The 27,780-nt window shown below is 41.5% G+C and overlaps 2 protein-coding genes across 10 annotated transcripts in view; both read left to right on the top strand.

Moving 5' to 3' along the window:
* The first annotated feature begins 174 nt into the window (after nucleotides 1–174).
* Nucleotides 175–23,648, top strand: ube4a (ubiquitination factor E4A (UFD2 homolog, yeast)). 3 transcript variants are annotated; one of them, XM_061828034.1, is made up of 22 exons: nucleotides 175–320; nucleotides 1,983–2,089; nucleotides 3,968–4,131; nucleotides 4,470–4,631; nucleotides 6,020–6,196; nucleotides 9,974–10,086; nucleotides 10,234–10,386; nucleotides 11,297–11,456; nucleotides 11,552–11,754; nucleotides 11,828–12,019; nucleotides 12,125–12,458; nucleotides 14,876–15,005; nucleotides 15,235–15,542; nucleotides 16,373–16,505; nucleotides 16,589–16,779; nucleotides 17,818–17,918; nucleotides 18,051–18,164; nucleotides 18,287–18,461; nucleotides 18,533–18,713; nucleotides 18,858–19,005; nucleotides 19,121–19,278; nucleotides 19,860–23,648. In XM_061828034.1, the coding sequence occupies exons 4-22, from the start codon at nucleotides 4,499–4,501 to the stop codon at nucleotides 19,999–20,001; spliced, it is 3,246 nt and encodes a 1,081-aa protein (XP_061684018.1). In that variant the 5' UTR covers nucleotides 175–320; nucleotides 1,983–2,089; nucleotides 3,968–4,131; nucleotides 4,470–4,498; the 3' UTR covers nucleotides 20,002–23,648. The 3 variants fall into 3 exon arrangements, with proteins under 3 accessions (XP_061684018.1, XP_061684017.1, XP_061684020.1); XM_061828033.1 differs by lacking the exon at nucleotides 3,968–4,131; XM_061828036.1 differs by lacking the exons at nucleotides 175–320; nucleotides 3,968–4,131 and adding an exon at nucleotides 1,748–1,823.
* A 3,239-nt stretch (nucleotides 23,649–26,887) lies between these two features.
* The window catches only part of kmt2a (lysine (K)-specific methyltransferase 2A), a 66,840-nt gene continuing 65,947 nt past the window's right edge, over nucleotides 26,888–27,780 (top strand). For all 7 annotated transcript variants that reach the window (XR_009796240.1, XM_061828591.1, XM_061828592.1 and 4 more), the window contains exon 1: nucleotides 26,888–27,669. Coding sequence is in view for 6 of the 7 variants with exons in the window: in XM_061828591.1 (XP_061684575.1) it covers nucleotides 27,424–27,669 (246 nt within the window). In the remaining variant the exon portion in view is untranslated. The remainder of the gene's footprint in view (nucleotides 27,670–27,780) is intronic.

Genomic DNA, 27,780 nt, shown 5'->3' with positions numbered 1-27,780 from the left:
CAACAACAATAATAATAATAATAAATGTGATTTTGTTACAATTTTGAAATTATGAACGGCTATTAAAAAACGTTGCTATATCACATTACATTCAGTTTACTAAAGTAAAGTAATAATAAAAATACCATGATAATGATAAAACCCGAGGTTGAAAGAAGTGCTGAAAAGAAAACCAAAGACGAAAACCTTGCTGGTTGCAGTTCGGCTCGTATTGATGACGTCACGTGTTGTATTTCGTGGGGAATTGACGGAATTCGTTTTATTGCTACAAAGAAGAAGCCCAATATACTATCGAAATAGTCACGATTCCTGTCAATAAGGTACGACAGCAAACCTCAATCCATTAGAATTTATAGGACGGTTATTTATGTGACGCATTTCTGGTGTGAATATGCTGTATAGATTTCGATAAGCTACAGACAACTTAGCTTGTTGCTTTCCAGGCGAGCTAACTAGCTAAAGTATAAATAGACGTGAGGCAGGATAGCGAGTTCTAAAAACCAAATCACTCAAACTGTTGGATGTAATCGCTGGAATAGGGTGACCTAGGGTCAATTTCCATAAAGTACACATTTCAGATATGCCGATGACCTGACATAACACATTCACCTACCGATTAAGTTGGCAGACAAAGTATACAAATATAACGTTCATATATTGTAGTAAAATAAGTCACAAACCAGTGAATTGGCACCTATGTATGTCTGTTATATATCTTGTACATGTTCTATCATAGTCAAATCTAACATATTGTAATGAACATACTGTAGTGCTATTGCATGTGAGCAAACTTCAATCTGAAGCTAGAATGTACGACTGCCTCATTACAAAATATGACAATCATGTCATTTAATACAAACGGATGGATGGATTGTTCTGTGCTGCTTATCCACGAGGGTTGCAGGAGTGCTGGCGCCAACCTCAGCTGTAGAGGCGCAGGGTACACCCTAAACTGGTTGCCAGCCTATCACAGGGCACATGGAGACAGACAACAGTCGCATTCACAATCATACCTAGAAGCAATTTAGAGTGTCTAATTAATGCATATTTTTGGGGATCTGGGAGGAAACTTGAGTGCCTGGAGAAAACCCACGCGGGCATGGAGAGATCATCCAAACTCCACACAAATAGGGATGGCATTTGAACCCTGGTCCTCAGAACTGTGAGGCCAACGTTCTATATTTTGCCAAAAATTCCCGACACACTCCTAAAACTTGTGGAAAGCCTTTCAGAAGAGTTAAAGCTGTTATAAGATGTAGAAGTTGAACCAGTGTCATGTTTAAAACCTATTAATTAAGATGGGATATCACTTCAGATTATATGAGAGTCAAGGCAGGGGTGAGCGTGTGTGTGTGTGTGTGTGTGTGTGTGTGTGTGTGTGTGTGTGTGGTGTGTGTGTGTGTGTGTGTGTGTGTGTGTGTTGTGTGTGTGTGTGTGTATGTGTGTGTGTGTGTGTATATATAATGCCAATGACGTGGGGACAGAACACAATAATTTGCAAATCCCTTTCAATGCATATTTAATTGAGTACACTACAAAGGCAAGATATTTAATGTTCAAACTTGTTTTTTGCAAATAATCATTAACTCCAAATTTTATGGCTGCATCACATTCCATGAAACTGTGACAGATGGCAAAAAAGACTGGGAAAGTTGAGGAATGCTTGTCAAACACCTGTTTTGGAAGGTCCTACAGGTGAACAGACTAATAGAGAACACCTGGGTGCTATGATTAGGTATCAAAGGAGCTTCCTTGACTTCACGAGCAACGATGGGGCAAGGTTCATTTCTTTGTGAGAGTGTGTGAGAAAATAGTTGAACAGTGTAAGGATAATGTTCCTTAATGTACAATTGCAATGAATTTAGGGATTTCGTTATCTACGGTCCATAATTTCAAAAGATTCAAAGAATCTACAGAAACCACTGCATGTAAGCGTCAAGGCTGAAAACCATCATACAATTTGTATGTTTTCGATCCCGCAGGTGCCACTGCATCAAAAACTGACGTCAATGTGGAAAGGATATCACCACATGGGATCAGGACCACTTCAGAAAACCGATATCAGCAAATACAGTTCAGCGCTGCATACGTAAGTGCAACTTAAAACTCTACTATGCGAAGTAAAAGCCCAAGCTCATCTAAGTTGGACTGATGCAAATTGCAAAAGGCTTCTGTGCTCCGACGAGTCCTCATTTCATATTATTTTTGGAAATTGTGGACGTCGTGTTCTCTGGGCCCAAGAGGAAAAGAATATCCGGACTGTTATGGACGCAAAGTTCAAAAGCCAGCATCCGTGGTGGTATGGGGATTTGTTAGTTCCACAGGCATGGGTAACTTACACATCTTTGAAGGCACCATTACTGTTGAAAGGTACATACAGATTTTAGAGAAACATGTGCTGCCATCCAAGCATGTTTTTCTTGGAACCCCTGTTTATTTCAGCAAGACAATGCCAAACCACATTCTGGATGTTACAACAGCGTGGTAGTCACAAACATGTGAAATATATACAGGTGTGGTCAGTCATGTCCGCAGATATAGAGTTGCGGGTGTGGTCCACTATTCATGCCTGCATATATAAAGTTGTGGGTGTTTGTTCTGTTTGTAATTATGAATATACCCCTTTAAGAACGGAGGGGGGCGGTATCAGACAAACTAGGTAGTAGAAGTGGGCTGAATAGCAGCTCGTGCGTCAGTGTTTTAAAAAAAAAAAAAAAAAGTCAGGCTGTAGTTGGTCACTGGGCTGAATCGGTTTTCATGTGTGCTGAGAGTGTGCGACAAGTGCGCAATTGCGCAGAGGGGCAGCTCAGATGGAACATTGGCCAAGGCTACACAAAAGCACATACCTTACATACATACCTTGTTTGTAGTGTATTCAATTAAATATAGGCTGAACACAATTTGCAAATAATTTCTCTTTGTATTTGTTTAACACAACATTACACTTTAGAATTGATGTTTGAGAGAGAGAGAGAGAGAGAGAGAGAGAGAGAGAGAGAGAGAGAGAGAGAGAGAGAGAGAGAGAGAGAGAGAGAGAGAGAGAGAGAGAGAGAGAGAGGAGAGAGAGAGAGAGAGAGAGAGCTAGAGAGAGAGAGAGAGAGAGAGAGAGAGAGAGAGCTAGAGAGAGAGAGAGAGCTCTCTCTCTCTCTCGAGAGAGCTCTCTCTCTCTCTCTCTCTCTCTCTCTCTCTCTCTCTCTCTCTCTCTCGAGAGAGAGCTCTCTCTCTCCTCTCTCTCTCTCTCTCTCTCTCTCTCTCTCTCTCTCTCTCTCTCTCTCTCTCTCTCTATCTCTCTCTCTCTCTCTCTCTATCTCTCTCTCTCTCGAGATCTCTCTCTCTCTCTCGAGATAGATAGAGAGAGATAGAGAGAGAGAGAGATAGAGAGAGATAGAGAGATATATGCCCAGCAATTGGTTGGCAACCAATTCAGGGTGTATCCTGCCTGAACATAGCTGGGATAGGCACTCCTGCGAGGATGAGCGGCTCGGTTAATGGATGGATGGATACATATAGAGACACACACAGTGGGTATGGAAAATATTCAGACCCCCTTACATTTTTCACTTTGTCACATGGTTGCCGTTTTCTAAAATCAATTTTCATTTTCTTCCTAAAAGTTCACTCACTTCCCCATACCGACAGGAAGAAATGAATTGTCATTTTTCATCAAGAAAAACTCAAATATCACACAGCCATAAGTATTAAGACTCATTTATCAGTAAGCACCATTTTGAGCTATTACAGCCAGGAGTCTTTTTGGAAATGATGCAACAAGGTTTTCACACCTGGATTTGGGGATCCTTTGCCATTCCTCATTGCTGATCTACAGTTCACTCAGGTCGGATGGTGAATGTTGGTGGAAGTCTTGGTCTCATCAGATCAGAGAATCTCGTTTTTCACCCTCTTGAAGTCCTTCAGATTATTTTTTTTAAGCAAACTCTATTTGGACTCTCATGTATCTTGCACTTAGGAGAGGCTTCCGTGGGGCCACGCTGCCATTAAGTCCTGACTGGTGGAGTTCTGCACCCAAGGATGTGGCAGACATTTGGAGCTTCATGATTCTTTCTCTGATTTCGTCGCCAATTTCTTTTGATTTTTTTTTCTTAATTTCAAACAAAAAGCAGTGTGTTTAAGGTGAGGTCTTAAATACATCCTCAAGTGTGCCATCAATTAACTCAGATTTACTCAGTTAACCTCTTAGGAGTTTCCAAAGTCATGATGTCATAATCTGGGTCTCCACATATTCTTTAAAGACAGTACTTTTTGTGTATGTAAACTTATGACTATAATGAAAATTATATGAAATTCTCTAAGAAATTAATTTTGTGGCATTTGACAAAATTAAATGATTTCGGTGATCCTGACTCATCTGAAATAGGAGAGGTCTGATTTGACTTCAGATTCAGTTTTTTTGCACAATGTATGTAAACTTCTGGCTTCAACTTTATCTATTTTAATGTGTGCTCTTCAAGGCAATGACTGAGTGTTGAGCATCAGTGAGATGACTGACCAGGGCAACAACAACCACCACAACATCTCCTGCAACCCCTTCGCTGCCCTCTTCAGCTCTTTGGCTGATGCCAAGCAGTTTGCGTCAGGCCAGAAGTCTACACGGTTACCGACTGGACCCCCACGTGAGTAATGAAGAACTTCCCGAAGCCGAAATTTATTGCACAAAGATTAAAATAAAGTTGACCTAAATACATTTTTTGAACATTTGTTGAAGATTAAACATATAGTCAGGGGTGTCCCAAGATACAAATTTAATGTCTCTTGTGACCATGTTCGTAATTCAAAACTTGTCTCTCAAATCATCTTTCCCTCGTAACATGTGTGAAAATGTCATGAACCTGTTCCAGCCTCCCCAAAATAAACCCAAAATTTTTTTTTTATTGGAAAATAGCACTCTATGATGTACTTCATAATAACATAAAGTAATGACAATTTTTTTTTGCATTACTTCAATTCAATGGACATTATCCTGCCCTATCTGGCATGTGCGCCTTAGCCACTTGGAGGCAGTACAAAACAGATATAGGCATATATGGAGATAGTCACAAGTTACTCCTCTGTAAGTTGCAGTAATGCTATTATTACTATTCACAGAGGATAAAGATTATACCTTTAAGTGTTATGCTTTTTGTCTATATCCGTTGCTAGAGAGTTTGTGGTCAAATATCAGTTGCTTCAAGTGTTACAATGCAGAGACGCTGATCCCATTCGTTAGACTGTCTATCATGCTTTGCATTGTTGGCAGTAAGCTGAGCTCTTAAAGTCTCTCTTGAAGAATTGTGTAGTATCTGAAGCTGAGTTCACGGCCACCATACAGTAGTTACATCTTAAAATTTAGCAGTGAAAGCTACATATGTGCAGAACGATGGCTTGTTTCCCCAAAAAGTTGTCACTTTTATCTCAAGCCACTGCTGTATTCAAAATTTAAATACAGCTGAATTATACTTCGCAGAAGTACTTGAATGAAAAAGTTCAAGGTACTGCAATATTATACGGTCTGAACATTTATTCAGTGATTGTGTTGCATACCCCTAGAGGGAGACTGCAGAGCAATACTGCTACAGTTCACAAATCTTCATCTTAAAAAAAGGCAACTAAAAGAGTAATTACGGTTTGATATCAATTTAAATTTATTTAGGACAGCCCTTTGAAATTCAGCATCAGCATAGAAAACATACATTACAACAATAACCAACATAGAAACATAGCACCCTACCACTACCAAAACCTCAAACCCACTCGCTCCATCAGTACCTTAAATAAGAAAATAAATTACACCCACAGACATGACCGCATACAATACAGTGCGACATCAGGAACAACAGAATGCCATGGCAAAGTTGTATGACGTAATAAAACAAGACAAAAAAAGATGACGAGTTTGTAATAAAAAATTTTTAAGAAAGTGATCCACTTCAAAATGTCGTCCTTCAGTACTAGCCTTGATGTCTAACAAAATTGTACATACACCTGTCTATGAGGTTCCCTGACTGTTCGTGTCACACTGTAGAAGATGACTCCGGAGAGAGCCAGTCAGAGTCTGAGAATTCTGTGTCAGACAGCGTTGATGACAATGACGACTCTGTGGCAGAGATAAGCCGATCCTTCCGATCCCGCCAGGAACTGTGCGAGCAGCTCAATGTGAATCACATGATCCAGCGTATATTTCTCCTCACCTTAGACAACAGTAAGTAAATAAAGTCTTTCAATACATTCATCCACTCAGTTACTAGACTTGTTGCAGTGTTTTCCAACCATTGTTGGTGGTGCCTTGACTTACGAAGTAAATCCGTTCCGTGACCATGAAATGCCTTTTCTACGTTCCAGTGCTCTAAAGAAAAAATTAATGAGTAAAAGAAGCGCTCTGAAGTATTATACTTCATTAAAACATACTGCAATACCATAATTAAATTGATTTTAAATAATTAAACGGTTTACGCTTAACGTTAATTCGATAAGCATTGTGCTGCACTTTCTGGTGTGCATTCCTTGGCCATCAGGGGGCAGTATAACATACGGACATGTTACATAATTTATAGCTGTTCTAATGAAACACAGAAGACTTGTGGCCTTAGCTGCAATATTCCATTTTTGCAAAAGATAAATATATACTTGTAAGTATTGTTGTATCTTCTGTCTGGATGTGAAGCTACAACTTATTTTCAAAGTTGTTGAAAGACTTATATTTACATCAATTCTTGTTTCATTAGGCTGTCTATGGTGTTTTTCATCTTAGCTATAAGCAAGGGAAAGCAAATTTATATAGCACATTTCATACAGAAGGTAACTCAGTGTGCTTTACATGATTAAAAGGAATACAAAGAAATAAAACATTTAAAATGGGAAAAAAGAACAATTAAAAACAGTGCAAGAAATATCATTAAAAGGGGAAATACTATAAAAAGCATGAGGAAAAAAAAATTCTCAACCTGGATTTAAGAACATTCACTCTTGGGGCTGATGTCACCTCTGTTGGCAACTTATTTCATTGGTGTGCAACCTAATAGCCAAATTCTGCTTCGCCATGTTTGTCTTGGACTCTGCGCTCCACTATTTGACCTGAGTTTGAGGCTCTACCGGGTTTGTATTCCGTAAGCATTTGTTTCATATATTCAGGACCAAAACCCTTTAGTGATTTATAAACCAGCAGCAGAACTTTAAATTTGATTCTAAAGCTGACTGGAAGCGAGTGAAAGTACTTTAGAATTGGAGTTATATGCTCTGACGTCCTTAGATCTGGTCAGAACGTGAGCTGCATCATTCTGAATACGCTGCATCTGTTTAAAGCTCTTTTTGAGGAGTCCAGTCAGAGGACCAAAACAATAGTGAGATAAAAGCATGGTTGAGCTTTTTCTGGTCTGCTTGACACATACAAGCCTTCACTCGAGATATGTTCTTCAGATGATAAAAGCCAGTTTTTGTGATTGATTTGATATGACTGTTGAAAGTCAGATCGGAATCTATCAGAACACCAAGATTTCAGACTGGGTCTTTGGTTTTTAAAGATAGTGAAGCTACATTTTTAGTAACGGCTAATTCTCTTTTCTTTATTTTCACAAACAATTGTCTCAGTTTTGTTGTGGTTTAGTTGAAGAAAATTTGAGCTCATTCAGTTAAATCAGCTAGCACTGACTACACAATAGTTTGAAAAAGTCAGATTGTATTGAGTTGAGACAGCTCGTTGGTGGCTTCAGCTGCCGAACAGTTTTCTCGATACAGTTTTTTGGTCAACAGTATCAAATTCTGACAAGGTAATAGAGTTTTTTAAAAAATGCATTCAAAGTACACAATGTAAAGAAAAATACAAATTATGTTCTTTTACCTTTGGCATTGGGTGACTATACATAGAGAAGGGTGAGTGACAAGTAAAAGGCATCGTGGGGGATGGATGAGGCAAACGTTTGAGAGCTGAGAGAAAACACGTACGAATGTATGCATGCACACCTCTTAATTCCACTAAAGTTACTCAAGATACAAGATCTTTACGTTCGGTGGAAATTGGGGGCTGCGAATCCAGTGCCTATTTTTTTCCTTTCATATTCTGAATTTTCTTTCGCAGCTGGAGATAATATTTTTCCGAAAAGGCATTTCATAACCTTAATTTTTCGTTACTAGAGGCGTTCGTAAGTAGAGGTATCACTTTATTAAGAATGGTTCTCTATCTGCTGTCACTTTTCAAACTGAGGCTCATAACTCAAAACGGTTGCCACATTTAGCTTGAAAAAGTAATGTTACTGATTACTTGATTTCAAAAGTATCTTAGAAAATGGTAACCCGGGTTACTTTCTTCAATGTTCCACAGCCGCCATTGTTGTTGGTTTGTTCCTTTTTACGGAAAGGAAAGAAAAGTGAAAACTGAGACCAGAAATGACCAAAAAGTGCTAAGGAACCGCCACCCTGTCACATCCTAGCCCAGGGGTGCCCAGACTTTATTACCTCAAGACCTGCTTTTCAAGCAGCCAGCCTCTCGCAAGCTACCGACAGGGGGCTGGGGGGATGATTTATATGATGATGATGCTCTCAAACCGTTTTAAGGTTAATGTTACAGTGCCTCCTATATTTAAAATACAGAATTAGCTTTTTGTGCACTGGATTGTCTGTGCTTTCATCCTGGATTAGGCTGTGCCAAGGTGGAATTTTAAAATTACGCACCATCTCATCCTGCACTTTCTATGTTGGCTTCAGACCAGACCTTTCCCACTCGGAAAAGAGAAAATCTCGTCCAGTTTAACCACTTTTTCTTCGATTATTCATGTACTCCGACAGTCATTGCATCTTTAGAAAAAGAGCATTTCTTTTTTAACTTTCTCCAATAATATCTAAAGTAAACATAAGCAGCATGTTTAGCTCGTCTTTGTTCTACGTGTTGCTAACTAAAGCAGCGGTGGTGGACGCTGTCATTATTAAACACATTAATGGTCTGTGTAAGTGCTGTAACACTTGTAGTTTTGAGTGTACGTCTTTAACAGCGGGGGGCAAGGTAAAGTAGGAAACAGGGTGGCGGAGCAAGGTCGTTGTGAGAGAAAGTTCCGTGTGATACCTAAAGGAACCAGTGGCTTCCTCTTTTCATTGTTTACAGTGCGTATGTGAATTGTGCCATTGGCTGTAACAACCAGTCATCACTCATTGAATCACATTGCAAAATGCCACAAACTAAATAGCTGTACGTTATACTTTCAATTTACATTGGATTTTTTTTTGCGCGCAACTCAGAATATCTGCTAAGAGCGTCAGCGGTGCACAATTGCGCACGCGCGCAGGTTAGAGGGAACATTGGTTGACTTTTTTTTCCTTTTTTTGACATGCTGTCCCGCAATTGACCAAGACTACCTCGCGATTGACGCATTGAGCACCCCTGTCCTACCCAAGACCACCCTTCGTGACACCTCTGATTTTCAAAACTGTGTGCATGGGTTGCGCTAGAGTATAAAGGCCAACTATACACGGAAGAGCCGCAGTGACGTCAGTGCGGTAGAAGATTAAATTGTCCTATGGTTGAGGCCCTGATGTTGACAAGTTGTGCAAAAGAAATGGAAGGACTAATGTTCCACTCCAGTCCTCTAAGTGACACTAATGTAATCTGGGTACTATGACACCCCCAAAGATGTTTTTTTAATGTTGTATGTTTGTCCTCTATCACTCCGTCAAACCTTGATTTTGTCAGTGTGAAGTCACTGTGTGTGGGAACTGAATCATGACTCACTACCCTCACATTTCTCGGAAGTCTCATTTTGAGCGTGATAGGTGTTCTGTTTAAGGATGCGCTGTTATTTATAGGAAGTACACTCTAAAAAAGCCCCAAGCCATCCAGTGTACATGCATGCAGATGGCACTGCAATACATTCCCCACACACAGAAATAAACTGTCTGATGAATGGAATTCTCTTATTCTTGTGTGGTTAAATGTTAAGTCTTCTCTGTGTGATTCACCTAGTGCACATGCACTTTTGATCATTACCTTTAGGTGATCCCAGTCTTAGAGGGGACAATGGTATCCCACCTCGCTGTGTTTTCCTGGAGGAGATGGCGGCTGATTTGGATGGACAGGATTGGCTGGACATGGACAACATAGAACAGGTTGGAGGGCCAAAATCCTTTCTTAAGCTTTGAATATATGTATTCTCACAAGCTATTAGTTACTTTTACAGGAGCAAACATTAAATTTACAGAGAGTATCACAAGATCTTTATTGTGGCACGTGCTTGCACTATTTATTTCTTTCAGGCACTGTTTAATCGTTTGCTGCTGCCTGAACCAGGAAACCACCTCATCTATATGACGTCATGCAATGCTGTGAACCTGTCAGCAGACCGTGATGCTGGAGAGAAATGTGCCATCCCATACCTCTTTGCTTGTTATCAGAGGGCAAAGGAAGAGGTATAATAATAGAACATGGGGCATGAAGTTGAACCAGTTCGGCAATAATTTGACTTTACTATTCTGCATTGACTTTTAAAGCTTGAAATTGACAAATCTGTTGTCACGTTTTTGGCATCTCGTCAATCGGCCAATTTACGGAGGACTTTTCACTCAATGTTGCAAACGTTTTCCAACTTCACGGGTGTTGGAATATGTTAATGAACTGGTGGTGGAGGAGAACAGTGATTAGCTCTGTGAGCTACAGCTATTCCAATCGGCCCTAGTTCTAAAATATTCATACTAGCAGTTGAATGGGAAAGCCAGCAAGGAAGGGGGGCAGCGTAATGAATTGAAGTTCCATCTTTGTCGACAAAATGTAATGAGCAACAATGGGCGAGTAACAACATTTTCTCAAGAGCTCGTCATTTTACAACACTTTGTTATAACACTTATCGTAAAATGGCCATACAGCAGTTAATACTCTCATACAATACAATAGTTTACCAAATAAAGGAGCCACTTACCTATTCATTTGGAAAATATGCAAGTCTATCCTGAAATTACAGTAAAAGCACAAGTGGAAACTTTTTTTTCTTTTTAACACGCTATGGAATTCTATCAAACAGAAAATGAGACTGGTTGAAAGGAACACGGACAGAGCTCCCACAAATTACAAACTGCAGCCAATGTATGACGTTATGTATTTTTAATCAATTGTTTTTATTTGTTCTTTCTACCTAACCAGTCTGTGGCTGAAAAAATGTTTAGGGACTCTGACGTCCTTGATTAATCAACTTTGACTAGACTTTCATCACGTCATAGTGGACAATAAAATATCTTTAGCTCTTCATTTTGATTTTGGGCTAATTTTGTCAATCTAATGAACTTTTACATTATTCAGTGATTCCTCTCTCTTCACTTTTATCAGGTGACTAAGGTGCCAGAGAAGTTACTGCCGTTCTCCATTCGTTGTAAGAATCTGACGGTGTCAAACACAAGCACAGTTCTGCTCACTCCGGAGATCTACGTCAACCAAAGTGTGTATGAGCAGCTACTGGACCTATTGCTTGATGCGTACAGTAGTGCACGTAAGTTCCGAATTGAGTTCCTGTGTGGTGACTTTGTCACAGTGCAAGCTATACATGTAATTTTCGCTCCTTGCAACGTCTCAATGGGATTTCAGAGCCGGATGAGGTGGTGGAGTTTGTTGAGGAGGTGATTGCGGGCTTGCTCTCTGACCAAGAAGTGCGGACCTTCGAGGAGGTGATCGTTCCAGTGCTTGATATTTTCCAGGGTAGAATCAAAGACATGGATCTTTGTGAGCCCGTGTTTTACTTCTACCTTGATGTGCTTCTTTATTTCAGCTACAATAAAGACATCGCCAAGGTCAGGAAGCTCTCAGGGATTTTTTTATTTGCACATGTTACAATGACATGTCACTGATACTTAATGCTTCCAGGTATTGATGGAACACATTCAACCCAAAGATCCGGCTAATGGCTTGCTGTACCAAAAGAGCCTTTTAGGAACCGTGCTGAGTGTATCTTGCTTACTGAAAACACCAGGAGTGGTGGAGGGACATGGGTACTTCCTTAACCCCTCTAGATCTAGTCCTCAGGAGACCAAGTTCCAGGAGGCCAACATTCATCAGGTGAATATTTCTGACAGTCTTATGTTGTCACTGCAGCCACTCTTGATTGTCAACCCAGTGTACTGATAGGGCACTATGATTACCTTTACTCACTTTCTTTTGCAGTTTATGGGCCAATTTCATGACAAGCTGCATCAAATGTTTAAATACTTGCTCCAGCGGTCGAATGAGACACGCCACCTGCTACTGTCATGGTTGGGCAACTGCCTACATGCAAACTCGGGCCGGGCCAAGATTTGGGCCAATCAAATGCCAGAGATCTTCTTTCAGATGTACGCCTCAGATGCATTCTTCTTGAATTTGGGTGCTGCACTTCTGAAGCTGTGCCAACCCTTTTGCCGGCCTCGGTCCCCCAAATTGCTCACTTTTAACCCCACGTACTGTGCAGTGAAAGACTTGAGTGAAGACGAGAGGCGCATTCGCAATGTGCATGCGAGAGGTAAATATATCTTTCATCTCATGATTATATTTATCGCCCTTGCCGTATTACCAATGCGGGTTGGTTAACAGCAGTGGTTTTTCAACTGGGGAGTGGGACGTGGCGTTATGACAGTGGGGGCACAGGGGTACCATGAACACTTTTGATTAAGTTACAAACCAAGGCAATGTTCAGAGCTGTGGAAACTAGAGAGGAATAAAGATGATGAGCCACAAGAGTATTGGAGGCTACAGTCAGGACAAACGTATCTGTGAGCAACAGTATGGTTTCATGCCTAGAAAGAGGACCACAGATGCATTATTTTCCTTGAGGATGCTCGTGGAAAAGTAGAGAGAAGGTCAGAAGGAGCTACATTGTGTCTTTGTAGACCTAGAAAAAGCCCATGACAGTTTGTAGACCTAGAGAAAGCCTATGACAGAGTACCACTGGAAAGGGGAGGAATGAAAATTAGCCGAAGTAAAACAGAATATATGTGCATGAATGTGAAGGGCGGAGGAGGAAGAGTGAAACTCCAAGGAGAAGAGATAGCGACGGTGGACGACTTCAAATACTTGGGGTCAACAATACAGAGCAATGGAGAGTGTGGTAAGGAAGTGAAGAAACAGGTCCAAGCGGGGTGGAACAGTTGGCGGAAGGTATCTAGTGTTCTATGTAACAGAAGAGTCTCCGCTAGGATGAAGGGCAAAGTTTATAAAACAGTGGTGAGGCTGGCCATGATGTACGGATTAGAGACGATGGCACTGAAGACACGACAGGAAGCAGAACTGGAGGTGACAGAAATGAAGTTGCTGAGGTTCTTGCTTGGTGTGAACAGGTAGGATAGAATTAGAAATGAGCTCATTAGAGGGACAGCCAGTTGGGTGTTTTGGAGACAAGGTTAGAGAGAGCAGACTTCGATGGTTTGGATATGTTCAGAGGTGAGAGAGTGAGTATGTTGGTAGAAGGGTGCTGAGGATGGAGCTGCCAGGCAAAAGAGCGAGAGGAAGACCAAAGAAAAGGTTGATGGATGTTGTGAGGGAGGACATGGGGACAGTGAGTGTTAGAGAGGAGGATGCACAAGTTAGGCTTAAATGAAAAAAGATGACACGCTGTGGCGATCCCTAATGGGACAAGCCGAAAGGAAAAGAAGGAGATTTAAGTTCATTATTTTTTGTCCTCATCGATGTACGCACAGGATTCATTGATATATTGACAGGAAAAAAGGGAATTTTGAAATTTTTGCGGATTTACTATTGAAGAAGAAAAACTAAAATATCACAGCCGTATGTATGCAGACCCTTTGTTCAGTATTTAGTAGTATCACCTGTTGAGCTCATACAGCTATGAGTCTTTTAGGGAACAATGAAAAAAAATTTTCACACCTGGATTTGGGGATCCTCTGCTATTTGTCCTCTCCAGTTCTGTCAGGTTGGATGGTGAACGTTGTTCGACAGCCATTTTTAGGTCGCTCCAGAAATACTCAATTCGGTTTAAGTCAGGCCTTTGGCTGGGCTATTCAAGAACAATCACAGAATTCTTCTGAAGCCACGCCTTCATCATTTTAGTGTGTGCTTCGGGTCATTTTCCCTGAACTTGGCTGCATTCATCTTTCCATCACTTGCAACCAGTCATCCTGTTGGGGTTAAGGGGTTCTGGATACTTGCCATCATAGTAGAAGTCCTAGCACATTTTTGAAATCCTTTTCCTGTCCTTGGGGCGGCACGGACAGATTGGCTCACAGTTCTGAGGACCCAGGTTTAAAACCGGTCTCGGCTGTGTGGAGTTTGAAATATTTTCCTTGTGCCTGCGTGGGTTTTCTCCAGCTACTCCGGTTTTCGCCAACATCACAAAAACATGCATGGTTGGTTAATTGAGGACTCTCAATTGGCCATAGGTTTGAATGTGAGTGTGAATAGTTTTTAATTTATACTGTACATGCCCTTCAATTGCCTGACACTCAATTCAAGGTCAACACTGCCTCTCACCCGATGCGATCGTCTCGGCCACGCCCGCGACCTTAGTAAGGATAAGTGGTACGGAAATGAATGAATGAATGTTTTGATGCCATCTTAACTTACAGTATGAAAATTCAAAAGCTGTAATGAGTTTTGTTACGACATCATCCAGGGGGCAAATTTGACTGCAATATTTTAATCTAACATTGTTTGTCTCAGTTGACAGGTTTTCTGTTAAATTGCTTTAGATCAAGTTGTTGAGCCAGCAGTATGTAGGATTGTATTACAATGTCTTCTTTTTGATCCAGAAGATTCCTAGCATTCCTTTAGATTTTCAAGTGTTGATTAGCTCTGCACTATTTTAGTGCGCTTGTTTACGTTTTATGGAAATGCTTCATGTAGGTCTCGTTGTAGTGGTAATGGCATTTTCCAAAAGATTACATTACCTTTCACAGTTCAATAATCAGCTGCATCCTTTGCCAGGACTTGACAAGGAAACCTGTCTGACCCCCATGCCCTCTCAGCACACACAAGAGCCCACAGTGGAGTCCTACAGCCTGCTGACGGAAAACCTCGTCCTCACACAGCTCACCCTGCATCTCGGCTTCCACAGGTTCACTGAACATTGTCATCAAAATTATGATGCTGGGTGTGACATAGCTTTAGGACACAGCAAGGATGGCTAACCATGTCAGAAGAAAATATGGTACAATAATTAACAAATAGTTACTTGTCTGAAGCTTTGGGATAGATTCCTATACGCTGAGTATACTGTAGATGTAGTATTGTGGTATGTCACAAACATAAGTCAGTGTTGTATTGTGATCATTGTGTATCTGCAGACTCCACGAGCGGCTGGTCAAGATGAACCAGTCACTTCACCGGCTCCAGGTGACATGCGAGGAGGCCCATCGCACAGGAAACCCCAGGACGGAGCAGCTCTTGGAGCAGTTTGAGCGCTTGATGATTGTCTTCTTGTCTACCAAAGCTGCCACTACACAGCCTGCCATGCTTCAATGCTGCCTTAACCTCCAAGCGTCCACTGCTGCTCTGCTGGTTCAGCTCGCTCTGGGAAACCAGGGCTCCGAACATGTAGAACTTAGTTTTCCTTTGCCCTCCCTGCCGAACACCATGCTCTCTTTTGTACCAGGTAAGGTTGAAGCTTTTCAAGGGATCAGTACATTGAATCTTTTAAACCAGTGATTCTCAAAACCCTGCTCTACACTGGGGCAATCTGCAGCAAATTTTATTTCGAGACTGTTTTGAAACCAGTTTGTAAGATCCCCAAAATGTTTTATTTCCAAACAAGTGCTGAAAATGGGCAAAGCCTGTTAGCAATCTGGTATCGGTTGAGATGTGGTTCAAACCTTTTTACCTTTAAACTTTTTCACATTTTGTGGGTGGGGCTGAAAAATATTCTTGTGACATTACAAGGATGAGGCTACCCAAACTATATAAACACCAAGTGGCCTTTTTCCATTCAGGGGCCATTCGGTGGAAATGCACTTCCTTGTTCAGAAATAAGATCACCCAGTGCTTCCAGTAAGTAAGTTTCTTTCGGCTTGTCCCTTTCAGGGTCGCCACAGCGTGTCATCTCAGATGAACGCACATATATGTTTGGCACAATTTTTTTACGCGGGATGCCTTTCCTGACGCAACCCTTCTCAGGGAGTGGAGGCCCCAGTGGGATATGAACCCACAAGCCCCAGTGGGATATGAACCCACAAGCCCCAGTGGGATATGAACCCACAACCCCTAGTTCACCAAACCAGTGCTCTAACCACTGAGCTACAGGGCCTCAAGCTTGTGTTGGGTTGTGAGGCTGGGGCCGCACAAGATTCATAAAACAGTTGTTATGGCAGTCAGCCTCAGAGTTCCCTAACTGAACGTCGGGGTAGCACAAAGGAGAAATATTTCTCAATGTTCACCGGTGCGGGTCATGTGCTGTGGCATGCACTACAGTGCCTTTATGTTTTTCAGAGTTTTTTGCAGAGAACGTGGGAGATTTTTTCATCTTTCTGCGTCCATTTGCTGATGATGTTTTGGAATCCTCTGCTGAATGTCTGGAGCAGATTCTGAATTTTATCACTGTCTTCATGGGTAATGTAGAGAGGTATGGCATATGATTCGATTGTATTAGATAAAATACATAGCCTCCAATGATTCAGCAAAAACCTCTTATTGCATTCACAACAGGATGAAGAATCCTCATTTAAGAGCGGAGCTAGCAGAGGTCTTAGAGGCGGTGATGCCCCACATGTTGCCTCTGGCACCTGGCAGTCCTCAACCAATTGTCTTCCAGCGACAGAGAGTCTTCTGCTCTTACAAATATGGACCTCAGTTGGCCGAAGCCCTCATCACTGTGTTTGTAGACATTGAATTTACAGGTGAGACACTGCAGCTTGAAGAGCAGAGTATAAAGATATTGTTTATTATATAGATGCTATCAGGCAAATAACCCCATACTGTATTTGCGAATATGGTCACTTGAATATTTTTCATATATTGATACTGTTGGTCCGTGTTTATGTCATCTAAGTTATACGCATTGGTAACCAATTTTAAGGATTGTAAGAGCATAAGAAGAAATATAACACTACTTACTTGCAGTCTGAGAAGTGTCTTAAAACTCTGGCTCTTCACGCTGCGGGAGCTGTGTTTCGTTACATTGCCTCAAGATTAAATCTGTTTTTTTAAGACAATAATGAATGAATTTTTTTAGATTATATGTATTTGAGTAACTGTTGTTACAAATCAGACAAGAAGGAAAGTTTGTGTGCAGATTCATTTCTGCCTTGTACATTGCTTAGCTAGCTGAATTTTTTTTTTATGCATCACTCATAGTTCTCCGTAAGAAGCATATCAGGGTTCTGGCATGGCCAAGCCAGTCACCAGACCGAAACCCAGTAGAAAATCTTTGGAGGGAGTTGAAACTCTCAGTTTCTTAGCAAAAGCCCAGAAACCCGTCTGATCTAGAGAAGATCTATGTGGAGGAGTGGGCCAAAGTCCCTCCTGCAGTGTGTGCAAACCTGGTGAACAACTACAGGAAACGTTTGACCTGTGTAATTACAAACAAAGGCTACTGTACCAAATATTAACATTGGTTTTCTCAGGTGTTCAAATACTTATTTGCAGCTATCACACAAATAATTCGTTAAAAAAATCATACATTGTGATTTCTGGATTATCTCTCTCACAGTGGACATGCGCCTACGATGAAAATTTCAGACCTCTCCATGATTTCTAAGTGGGAGAACCTGCAATATAGCAGGGTGTTCAAATACTTATTTTCTTCACTGTACCTCGGGTGTTTGTGAAACCCAATAAATAATTTAATTCTGATGGTCTCCAGAGAGAAATTATAGATTGTATTACTAGAAATAGTCAACTTGGATGTAAACATTTCCTTTTCTGTTGTTCTTCAGGCGATCCTCATCAGTTTGAACAGAAGTTTAATTACAGACGACCCATGTATCCCATCCTCAAGTTCATGTGGGGTGAAAATAACTATAGAGAGAGTATAAAGGTATTAGAGGAAACTGGCTTTCTATTCTTCCACCCTGTTTCAGGGAGAAAAAAACCCACTTGGTTGTTATGATGTTCTTATTTCCAACTCCCAAGTATCAAACTTGAGGTAATATATTTTGTGTTTTCTCAGCATTTGGCAGACTATGCATCCAAGAACCTGGAGGCCATGAATCCTCCTCTGTTCCTCAGGTTCCTCAACTTGCTGATGAATGATGCCATCTTCCTTTTAGACGAGGCTATTCAGGTCAAGCTACAAAACAAAAATCTTTGCACGGCAATAATGCACACCCTATTAGTGTTATTTTTCTGCAACATTGCTGAAAAGAAAGGAGTTTTCACTAGTTGTTTTTGTTTTCAATCTTGTAGTACCTGAGCAAAATTAAGATTCTGCAGCTGGAACAGGATCGAGGAGAGTGGGATGACCTGACTCCCGATGCCCAACGGGAAAGGGAGTCAAACCTGCAGATGTTTGGACAGCTGGGCCGCTTCCACAATATCATGTCTAATGAGACTATCGGCACGCTGGCCTTCCTCACCTCAGGTCAGACCCGTTAAATGTATATTTTAGATCCTTACTTTTCTTTTTCACTTATGTTTTTTTTTTTGTTCCAGAGATCAAGGGAATATTTGTTCACCCTTTTCTGGCTGAGAGGATCATCTCCATGCTGAACTACTTCCTGCAGCATCTGGTTGGACCCAAGATGGGTGCCCTTAAAGTGAAGGACTTCAGCGAGTTTGACTTCAAGCCGCAGCAGCTTGTCTCTGACATCTGCACCATCTACCTGAACCTAGGGTATGTTGTTAACAGTTTCTTGAACACCATTGACCAATGGAGTCACAAACAGTTGAGTTAATGTGATATTGTTCATGTTGGTTGGAGGGCTAAGCACTTACTTTGGTTTACGAGAAAAAATGTATTTGAATATTTCTTTGACAGAGATGAGGAGAATTTCTGTGCTACTGTCCCAAAGGATGGACGGTCGTACTCCCCTACCCTCTTTGCCCAAACCGTGAGGGTACTGAAGAAGATCAACAAACCTGGGGACATGATAGTAGCTTTTGGACTGCTTGCTGATAAAATAAAGGTATAGTTTGAATCTTAGAGGGAAAATCGAATAAATTAAAAAAAATGAGGGGTAGGGGGGTGTCATCTGTATCTGTTGAAAATCAAACTATCCTGTGACTGTGCATGTACTCCAGTCACATGCAGATCGACAGCAACAGGAGGAGGAAACTTATGCAGAAGCCCCGGAAGAGTTCTTAGATCCAATTATGTCCACCCTGATGTTGGATCCCGTTCTCCTTCCTTCTTCCAATGTCACGGTCGACCGCTCCACAATAGCAAGGCATCTCCTCAGGTTAGCTCAACATAAGGGCAATTGCACGCCTATAATTTGGGTTTGGTTGAACAAATAAGTGAAAGGGTTTGTGTTCTGCATCTGTTTTGCCACGGGCGCCCTTTTTATAGAAGTAAATGTCGCGCCTTGCGTAGGTTTCACCATGACTAATTTGTGGCAATTTCAAGGATTATGTGCAACTGGAGACAACATACAGTATTCTTATATTAATCAGTTCTAAAACCTCTTCTTTTTGCCACCAACTGTTTTCAGCTCCTTCATCTGCCATTAATTTAATGGCGTGTCTATTTTGTCGAATTTTATCATGACATTTGTCGCCTTTTGATGACGTATAGGTCAGATGCGTGCAACATTGTGCTACTTGCACTCGCATCAGATAGGTATCAGATTTATATGCACGAAGGAAAGAGGCCTGTGTTGGAAATGGTGGGGAATAAAAGTCACCTTGGGCAAAAAAAATCTAAATTGATCTGCAGTGTCAACATAGCCCAAGAGGTTTTGATGTCCACAAGCAACTAAAACAAAAGTTAAACAGGATGTGTCTTTGTAGTGCTTCTATAAAAAGTGTGTCCTCATTCCAGTGACCAGACAGACCCGTTCAACCGCAGCCCTCTCACCATGGACCAGATCAGGCCAAACGAGGAGCTCAGACAACAAATCTTAGAATGGCTGGATAAGCATAAGCAGGAGAAGCTGCAGCTGGGACCAAGTGACCAGGCTTGATCCACACTGTGCCTAACAACGACTTCATCCTTGTTTGCTTCCCTCTTCCACATCTAGAGTGCTCCTCTGCCTTTTTTGTGGCTAATCTGTGGTGTGCTTGTCACCGCAGACTCCTGCAGTCTTTCGTCGAACACTGCATTTAAATTGTATTTAATACAGCTGTCATGCAACAGACTGTGACCTCACAGCTAATTAAATAGCTGTTTCAAAATGCCCAATGGTAAACTCGATGGGAGTGATGATGATGATTTTGAGCAGGGAAAAGGCAACTACACTGAGAAAGTAGATTTCCTCCTGCTTTTTTTTTTTTCTTGGGATATTTAGCAAACTTTAATGTTTGTGATTGTCAAACCCATTTTGATACGCTAGGCCCGAACATACACAAAGATGCAGCAGACTGAATTGGACAATTGTGAGCAAATTCCAGTTGGTGACACACACTTGCATATCTGGGTATTGATTCTCACACACGTACTACCAGGCAGCATCAAAAACGCTGTGATCATTGCTGTTCCGATCAGGGAACATTTTGAGGTGTCACATACTGTTGAAGCCAGACGATTTTACACTCGCCAAAAACACATTTCATTTTTTTGTCTCACTGTCTGAAGTCAAATCATACTAAACCTGTTTCGGGTCAGTCAGGATCACCAAAATGATATTTTGTTAAATGGCACAATAATGAGAGACAATTTCTTGGAGAATATATATAAAATATCGGCAGCACAGTGGCGCATGTGTAGGGTGTTGGCCTCACAGTTCTGAGGACCAGGGTTAAAATCGTAGCACTTCACCCCCCCTGTGTGGAGTTTGCATGTTCTCCCTCCGCCTATATGAGTTTTATACAGGCACTCCTATTTCCTCCCACATCCCAAAAACATGCAACAGTAATTGGATACTCTAAATTGCCCCTAGGTGTGATTGTGAGTGTAACTTGTCTGTCTCCATGTACCCTGGGATTGGTTGACAACCAATTCAAGGTTCACCCCACCTCTTTCCTGATGACAGATGGGATAAGCTTCAGCACTCCCGCGGCTCTTGTCTGGATAAGCATCTTGGAAGATGAATGGATATATATTGGCCTTGAAAAAGTATTCACCCTATCCAGATTTTTTTATTTTGTGGGGGGGGATATCACACACAAAAGTTTCAAATCATCAAACCAATTTTCATGTCACTCAGAGACAACACAAGGAAATAGAGAATTCACTCTTCAAATGACAATTCAGTTTATCAATGCACAAACAAATCCAAACCTTTCTGACCCTATGTGAACTTAATAAAGCCCGCTGAACCTAATAAAGGGTTGTGCCACCTTTGACAGCAGTAGCTGAAATCAAACGTTTGTGACAGTTGGTGATGAGTCTTCACATCGCTCTGGAAGAATTTTGTCCCACTCTTCTTTGCAGAATTGTTTCAACTCTGCCATATTGGAAGGTTTTCTAGCATGAACTGCCCGTATAAGGTCACACCACAGCTTCTCAATTGGATGTTAATCCAGAGTTTGACTTGGCCACTCCAAAGGCTTAATTGCTTTTTTTTTTTTGGAACCATTCAGAGTTGGTTTTGCTAGTGTCTTTCGGATCGTTGTCCTGCTCCCTGATCCACGAGCGTTGAGTTTGAGGGCACAAAAAGATTGGCAGATGGTCTCCTTCGGGATTTTCTGGTACACATCAGAAATGATTTTTCCATCAATCACAGCAAGTTGTCCTGGTCTTGAGGCGACAAAGCAGCCCCAGAACATCACACTGGCACCACCATGCTTCAGTTGGCGTAATATTCTTTTCAATAAATGCTTTGCCATTTTTAGGCTAGATGTAACGGGCTGCACACCTTCCAGAAAGTTGAATTTTTGACTCGTCAGTCCACAGAATGTTTCTCCAAAAGTCTTGAGGATCATCAAGATGTTTTTTGGGAAACGTGAGCCAAGCCTTTGTATTCTTTGCTGACAGCGGAGGTTTTCGCCTGGGAACTCTCCCACGGATGCCATTTTTGGCCAGCGTCTTTCTTACGGTAGAGTCATGAACACTGACCTTATTAGACCTTTCCGACTGGCAATCTTCAGCTGCGCTGCCCTTAGCAACAGTTGCCAACCGCCACAATCTTCCAAAATGCCGACTGAACAGAACAGGTTTGAAGTGGATTCTCTTTCAAGTATTCCCGGTAACATTGCCGTATGTTTTTTGCCAAATGTGCCAGACTTGTCCAAGAGGGTTCTGTGGAGAGGTCATAACTATTTTACACAAGGATATGTACAAGGAATTAAGATTTTGGACGGAACAGGATGCAATGTCAGAGTTACAGCGAAACATTGGCGATTGATGCAAAAATGTTTGACGCCTAACAAACTTCATATTGAAATCAAACAGGATAAAATAGTGGAATCGTACTGCGCATGTAAAGCAGGGTGAGTACTTTTTACTTGGAAAGATCACGAGTAATATTGTAGTCTTTATATGTGAGTGGGTGTATTCATTTGACTTGGCCCATAATGGAACCCAGTGCTCTTTCTTAAAAATCTGATGTGATACAAATAGGCAACTAGATATTTCTCCTCCATGACATGGTGCATTTACATATCCCTAACCTGACTCTTCAGCATAAAACATTACACACTTCATTCAGCAGGTCAGTGATACTCTAACAGTGAAAGTTGTTCTCCTGCAATGAATAAAGCACTGATAATAATTAAGTCAATCTCAGAGAAGTTACTTCTCTCTTACTTACCTTTGAACATGCAATCTTATATTTGTTGATATTGTCCACACATACGTGCGTGTGCTCTTCCGGGAGCCTTAATCCATCGTAGACACTTCGTCAACTGTGTTTTTGGCTTTGGAAAATGAATCAACCGGGCCCCTTGTAACCTAACAGGATATCTTTGATCAGAATTGCACGTTCTCCAAGCACATCTGAGGACCATTTTCTTTGTAACAACTTTTCCAAGCGCAGGCTACTGACAACTAGCAATGCTTGTGGGACAATACGGCGAGATGGGCGTGTCAAGACACGGGTTAAGACAATGTTTGGCTATTATTGTACAAGTGATTGACAGGTCAGATAGGTCCATTGAGGCCAGCGTGGCCTGCAGGTCTTTCGATGTGTTTCGAGGTTCTTTTGTGACCACCAGAATGAGTCGTTGACACACTCTTGGAGTAATTTCATTTAGTTATCCACTCCTGGGAAGGTTTGCCACTGTTCCCAGGTTTTTCCATTTGTGGATAATGGCTCAAAGCCTTGGAAATGGCTTCGTAACCTTTTCCAAATAGATGGATTTCAATCACTTTTTTTTCCTCATTTCTTCTCTAATTTCTTTGGCTTGTTGCACGATGCATTGGTTCTTGAGATCTTGTAGGCTACTTCACATTCTTTGAAAGCTTCTATTTAACTGATGTCTTGATTCAACAAGTATGGTCATATAAGAAGGGGGCAATTGCTTTTTTTCACGGAGGATCAGAAATTTTTGGATTTTTTTTTTTTTTTTGGGTGCCTTAATAAATTAATATATTCTCATTTGAAAACTGCATTTTGTTTTTCCTTGAGTTGTCTCTGAGTTATACCAATATCGGTTTGATGATTTGAAACCTTTGTGTGTGTTATATGAAAAAAAAAAAAATTCAGGAGGGGGGGGGGGACGAATACTTTTTCACACCATTATATCTGAGTGTGTGCGTGTATGTTAAACACTCACTGAGCAGTTATTGTTTCTCCTAACCCAACACGGCAAGTAAAGATTATTTTTCATTGTTTGTCATGTCAAAAAAATGGCAATACTCCTAGGGAGGCATTGGTTTTCTATTTAACATAAACAACAACTGCAAAATACGGTAACGAGTGAGAAAACTATGGGGTGCGGGATTATTTTTTTGCCTGCTACTGAAAATGATTCCAGTTTTCACCTTCTTGATTGCCCTTTAAATAACGGTTAACTGAACACTGATAATTTTGCAAAGGTTTGGTATTATTTGCATTCACAAAAAAAGAGCCTGAATTGTACTTTTGAGAAATATTTTTTTTAGACATCGAGAGCTGCAGATAGAATGAATGTGATCAACTCAATGAAAGCGAGATTATCATTGAAGGGATTTTATTAAAAAAAAAACTAGGTTGTGATCCAGGATTAAGGTGTGAAGTACGTATGTGGTTTGGCATGCATGTGCTTTACATTAAATATCTTGAGTGAAAATACACTATTTTGTTTTATTGTAAAATTTGACTTTTAGTGTACAGTATGATTAAAAATTCAAAACCTGTTTGTGTTGTACTTTTTGGGGTTATTTTGGATCTTATGTAACTGTGGTGTAAAATTAGATTGTGGCCATATTTTCCTCATTTAGGAATGCATATGTAACTGAGAAAATGCTAACTCTACGTAATATTTTTATGTTCCACACAATCTTTTGCAATAACTGTTCCTCTACCTGCTCCCTGATTTCTCTGCATATGATAATGCCATCTGTGAACGCCAAGGTCCATGGGGATTACCATTTTACCTTATCCATTAGCCTATCCAATATTGCAAACAGGAAGGGGCTTAGGGTTGAGCCCTGATGCACTCCCATCTCCACCATAAACTCCTTTGTCACACCTAAAGCAAACCTGACCACTGTTGTGCTGCTCTTATACATGTGGTGTACTATTCAAACATACTCATTTGCGACTCCAGATATCAGCATACTGTACCACAGTTCCTCTCTGGGTAATCTGTCATAGGCTTTCTCTAGATCCACAAAGACACAATGTAGCTCCTTTTGACCTTCTCTATACCTCTCCAACACCTTCAAGGAAAATAATGCATCTGTAGTACTGTTTCCGGGGATGAAACCAGGTTGTTGCTCACAAATACTTCTGTTCTGAGTTTAGCCTCCACTACTCTTTCCCCATACCTTTATTGAGTGGCTCATTAACAATATTCCTCCATGGTTCCCACAGCTCTGCACCCTTGTTCTTAAAAATGGCCACCAGCACGTTTTTTTCCCAATATTCCTCAGGCATCTTCTCACTCGCTACAATTAGGTTGAATAAATTGATCAGAAACTCAACCACTTCTCTTAGACTCTCCTGTACCTCCACGGTTATGTTATCAAGGCCAACTGCTTTAAATTTTTCATCCTTTAGTGCCTTTCGAACATTATCCAGCACTCTACTGGCACCAGTCAACACATTTCCGTCTCTATCCCAAACAGAGGTGGGTAGAATGGAATAGAATTTTTAACTGCCCCCAAACCAACAACCAATTCCAACACAACAGCAAAAACATCAGCGACATAGCTCAAGTTTTTCAAGTTAAAAGTGGGCTGAAGGTCCAAATTTGAGCAGTAAAAATTAAGAGCTGCCTGATAAAGTTGTTGTTTTTTGGAGTCTGTAAAGTAAACACAGTCATGGCTGTCCCCTGCACCCCACAAATGAGTCATTTTGATTGACTTGTGAGGGTACGTGCGCAGTCATGTGACTGCCTTCTGTAGTCTGATTGGTGATTTGGAGTCAAATGACAATAGTGATCACAACATTCGATTGGCACAACGTGCGCCCTATGTGGAAGTTGAAATTGGAGTCTAAAAATAGTTTTCACACAAGAATGGATAAATAAAAGTAGCGAATGGCGTGTTGATCATTGTAACAGAGTAAAAGTAATGATCCTTCTTTACATAAACACGTAAAAGTAAAAAGTACAGTGCATTTAAAGTACTCTCACAAGTACAGTTACTTGAGTACAAGTAGCTCGTTACTCCCAACCTCTGATCCTTAATCACCTTGAACTGCTGCACATCTTTCCCATCTTCATCCCTCTGTCTGGCCAACCTGTATAGTATAGATCTTTTTCTCCTCCTTTGGTGTCGAACCTGACGTACATGTGGTTATATGGGTCGTTTGGCCTTTGCCACCTCTTCCTTCCCTCGACTCGGTCTTCTCAGTGTCCTCCTTCTTCTTACCTAACCCCTTTCTTTGTATGACTTCCTGCACTTTGAGGTTCCAGAAGCAAGTCTCCTTCTTCCCTTTCCTACCAGAAGATACAGCAAGTCCTCTCCTGCCTGTCTCTCTGATCACCATGACTGGAGTAGTCTAATCTTCCGGGAGCTCCTCCTGTCCACCAAGAGCCTCTGTTCTTTCTTCTTGAAAAGTTGCACAACACTCTAACTTTCTCAGCTTCCAACACATGGTTCTCAGCTCTACCTGTGTCTTCCTAATCTTCTTCCTCACTACCAGTCATCATACATACCACCAACTTAGCTATGTTGCCCAGGCATACTCTCCCTTACCACTGCATAGTAGTTTAATTAACGGCTAAATTTCCTCTCGGTGTGAATGTGAGTGCAAATGGTTGTGTTCATGTGTCCTGCGATTGGCTGGCGACCAGTTCAGGATGTACACTTCTTCTCACCCGAAGTATGCTGGGATAGGCTTCCAGCACATCGCCATGTTCAGTGATTTTCAACCTTTTATAGAGCCCACGGCACACCAACAAAAGGAAATGTAAATGTCACCAAAAATGGATCGAATAATTACTGTATGTACATCCTGCAATCTAATAGAAGAGGATTTTTTTTGTTCTGTCTGTCATTGTGCCACATTGGCATAAATACACGAATAAAGATACATTATTTCTTGGAATGTTTTTTTTTTTTTTTAGCAATTACATAAAATTGAATAACTTCCCACAGCACATCTGAAGAGCGCTCACGGCACACTAATGTACCCCGGCACACTGTTTGGGAATTACTGGCCTAGTGAGATGTAAAATGGCTGGCTGGATGAAATTTGGAAAATTTTATTTACTACTGTAAACTTCGCCGAACTATTTGACTTTAACTTTCCAAGTCATGGTGTTGAGCCCGGGAGCTCAGTGAGTTCTTCTGGGTTAGAATTTTACAACAGACGGCTCGTATCTAAGATCAGAGAAGAAAATCAGATCTATAAAGTTAAATAAACATGCGTTTAATGAAGTGTGTGTTGGAGTTTGGATTACTCATTTTTGTACTAATATTTTCCTTTTCACAGGAAATGAATATCGGCTCCAAATATCATTGATCTAAATCCTTGACTACAGTTGTGTTTAAGCGCGCGTGTGTGTGTGTTTTGGACAACAAAAAACCTCGCGGTGTATCTCAAATTCGGGTGGCCTGATTTTGTAAGGTGTTCGGTTTGGCCTCTTCTTCTTTTTGCCATTCAAGTGCACCGCTAATTTCCCGGGCAAGGCCCCTGAATCTGATTAGGACTCGAGCGCGCTCAGCGCCAATAGCGCATGCAAACCAAATGCATTGTCCGGGCCGAGTGGAGTCCGCCCCGCAACCTGCATAACGACTGGTCGGCCAGTGAGAGTGGAGGCCGTGGCGGAGCTTGTTTATGTGGAGTGCTGGCTCAGGGTTCCGCCCACCGACGTATCTGTGATCGCAGGGCACACAGGCACTCACAGAGTGTAAAATGGCGCACAGCTGTCGGTGGCGCTTCCCCGCTCGGCCCGGAGGGAGCAGCAACTCCGGCACCGGGAGGAGAGCGGGCCGGGTGAGGGTCACCGCCTCGCTGCGGAACGTCCCGGGAGCCCACCCGCACGCAGCTGGCCTCGGACCCGGGTTTGATGCTGCACTACAGGTCTCCTCGGTCATCGGGAGCAACCTGCAGAAATTTCGGGATGTTTTGGGGGAATCGAGTGATTCGAGCAGCGCGGAGGTAAGCACCGTGCGCACGGACAGGGAGATAGGGAGAGAGTAACGCGCTTGGGGAGCTCCTGTACCGGGAGAGGCGTTCGTTGTGTGCAGCTAACGGTCCAAACGTTGACCA

Source organism: Syngnathoides biaculeatus, chromosome 8 (genome assembly GCF_019802595.1).
Source record: "Syngnathoides biaculeatus isolate LvHL_M chromosome 8, ASM1980259v1, whole genome shotgun sequence".
NCBI lineage: Eukaryota > Metazoa > Chordata > Actinopteri > Syngnathiformes > Syngnathidae > Syngnathoides > Syngnathoides biaculeatus.
The sequence above is the reverse complement of the archived record's forward strand: the minus strand, read 5'-3'. Positions and strand labels throughout refer to the sequence as shown.

What these genes read in the sequence shown, in the direction of transcription:
- ube4a (XM_061828033.1), top strand. Translation starts at nt 4,499, where the DNA reads ATGACTGACCAGGGCAACAACAACCACCACAACATCTCCTGCAACCCC. An exon ending in TCGCAATGTGCATGCGAGAG is followed by an intron (nt 12,459 to 14,875) that starts GTAAATATATCT and finishes ATCCTTTGCCAG; the next exon opens with GACTTGACAAGGAAACCTGT. An exon ending in ACCATCTACCTGAACCTAGG is followed by an intron (nt 18,714 to 18,857) that starts GTATGTTGTTAA and finishes TTTCTTTGACAG; the next exon opens with AGATGAGGAGAATTTCTGTG.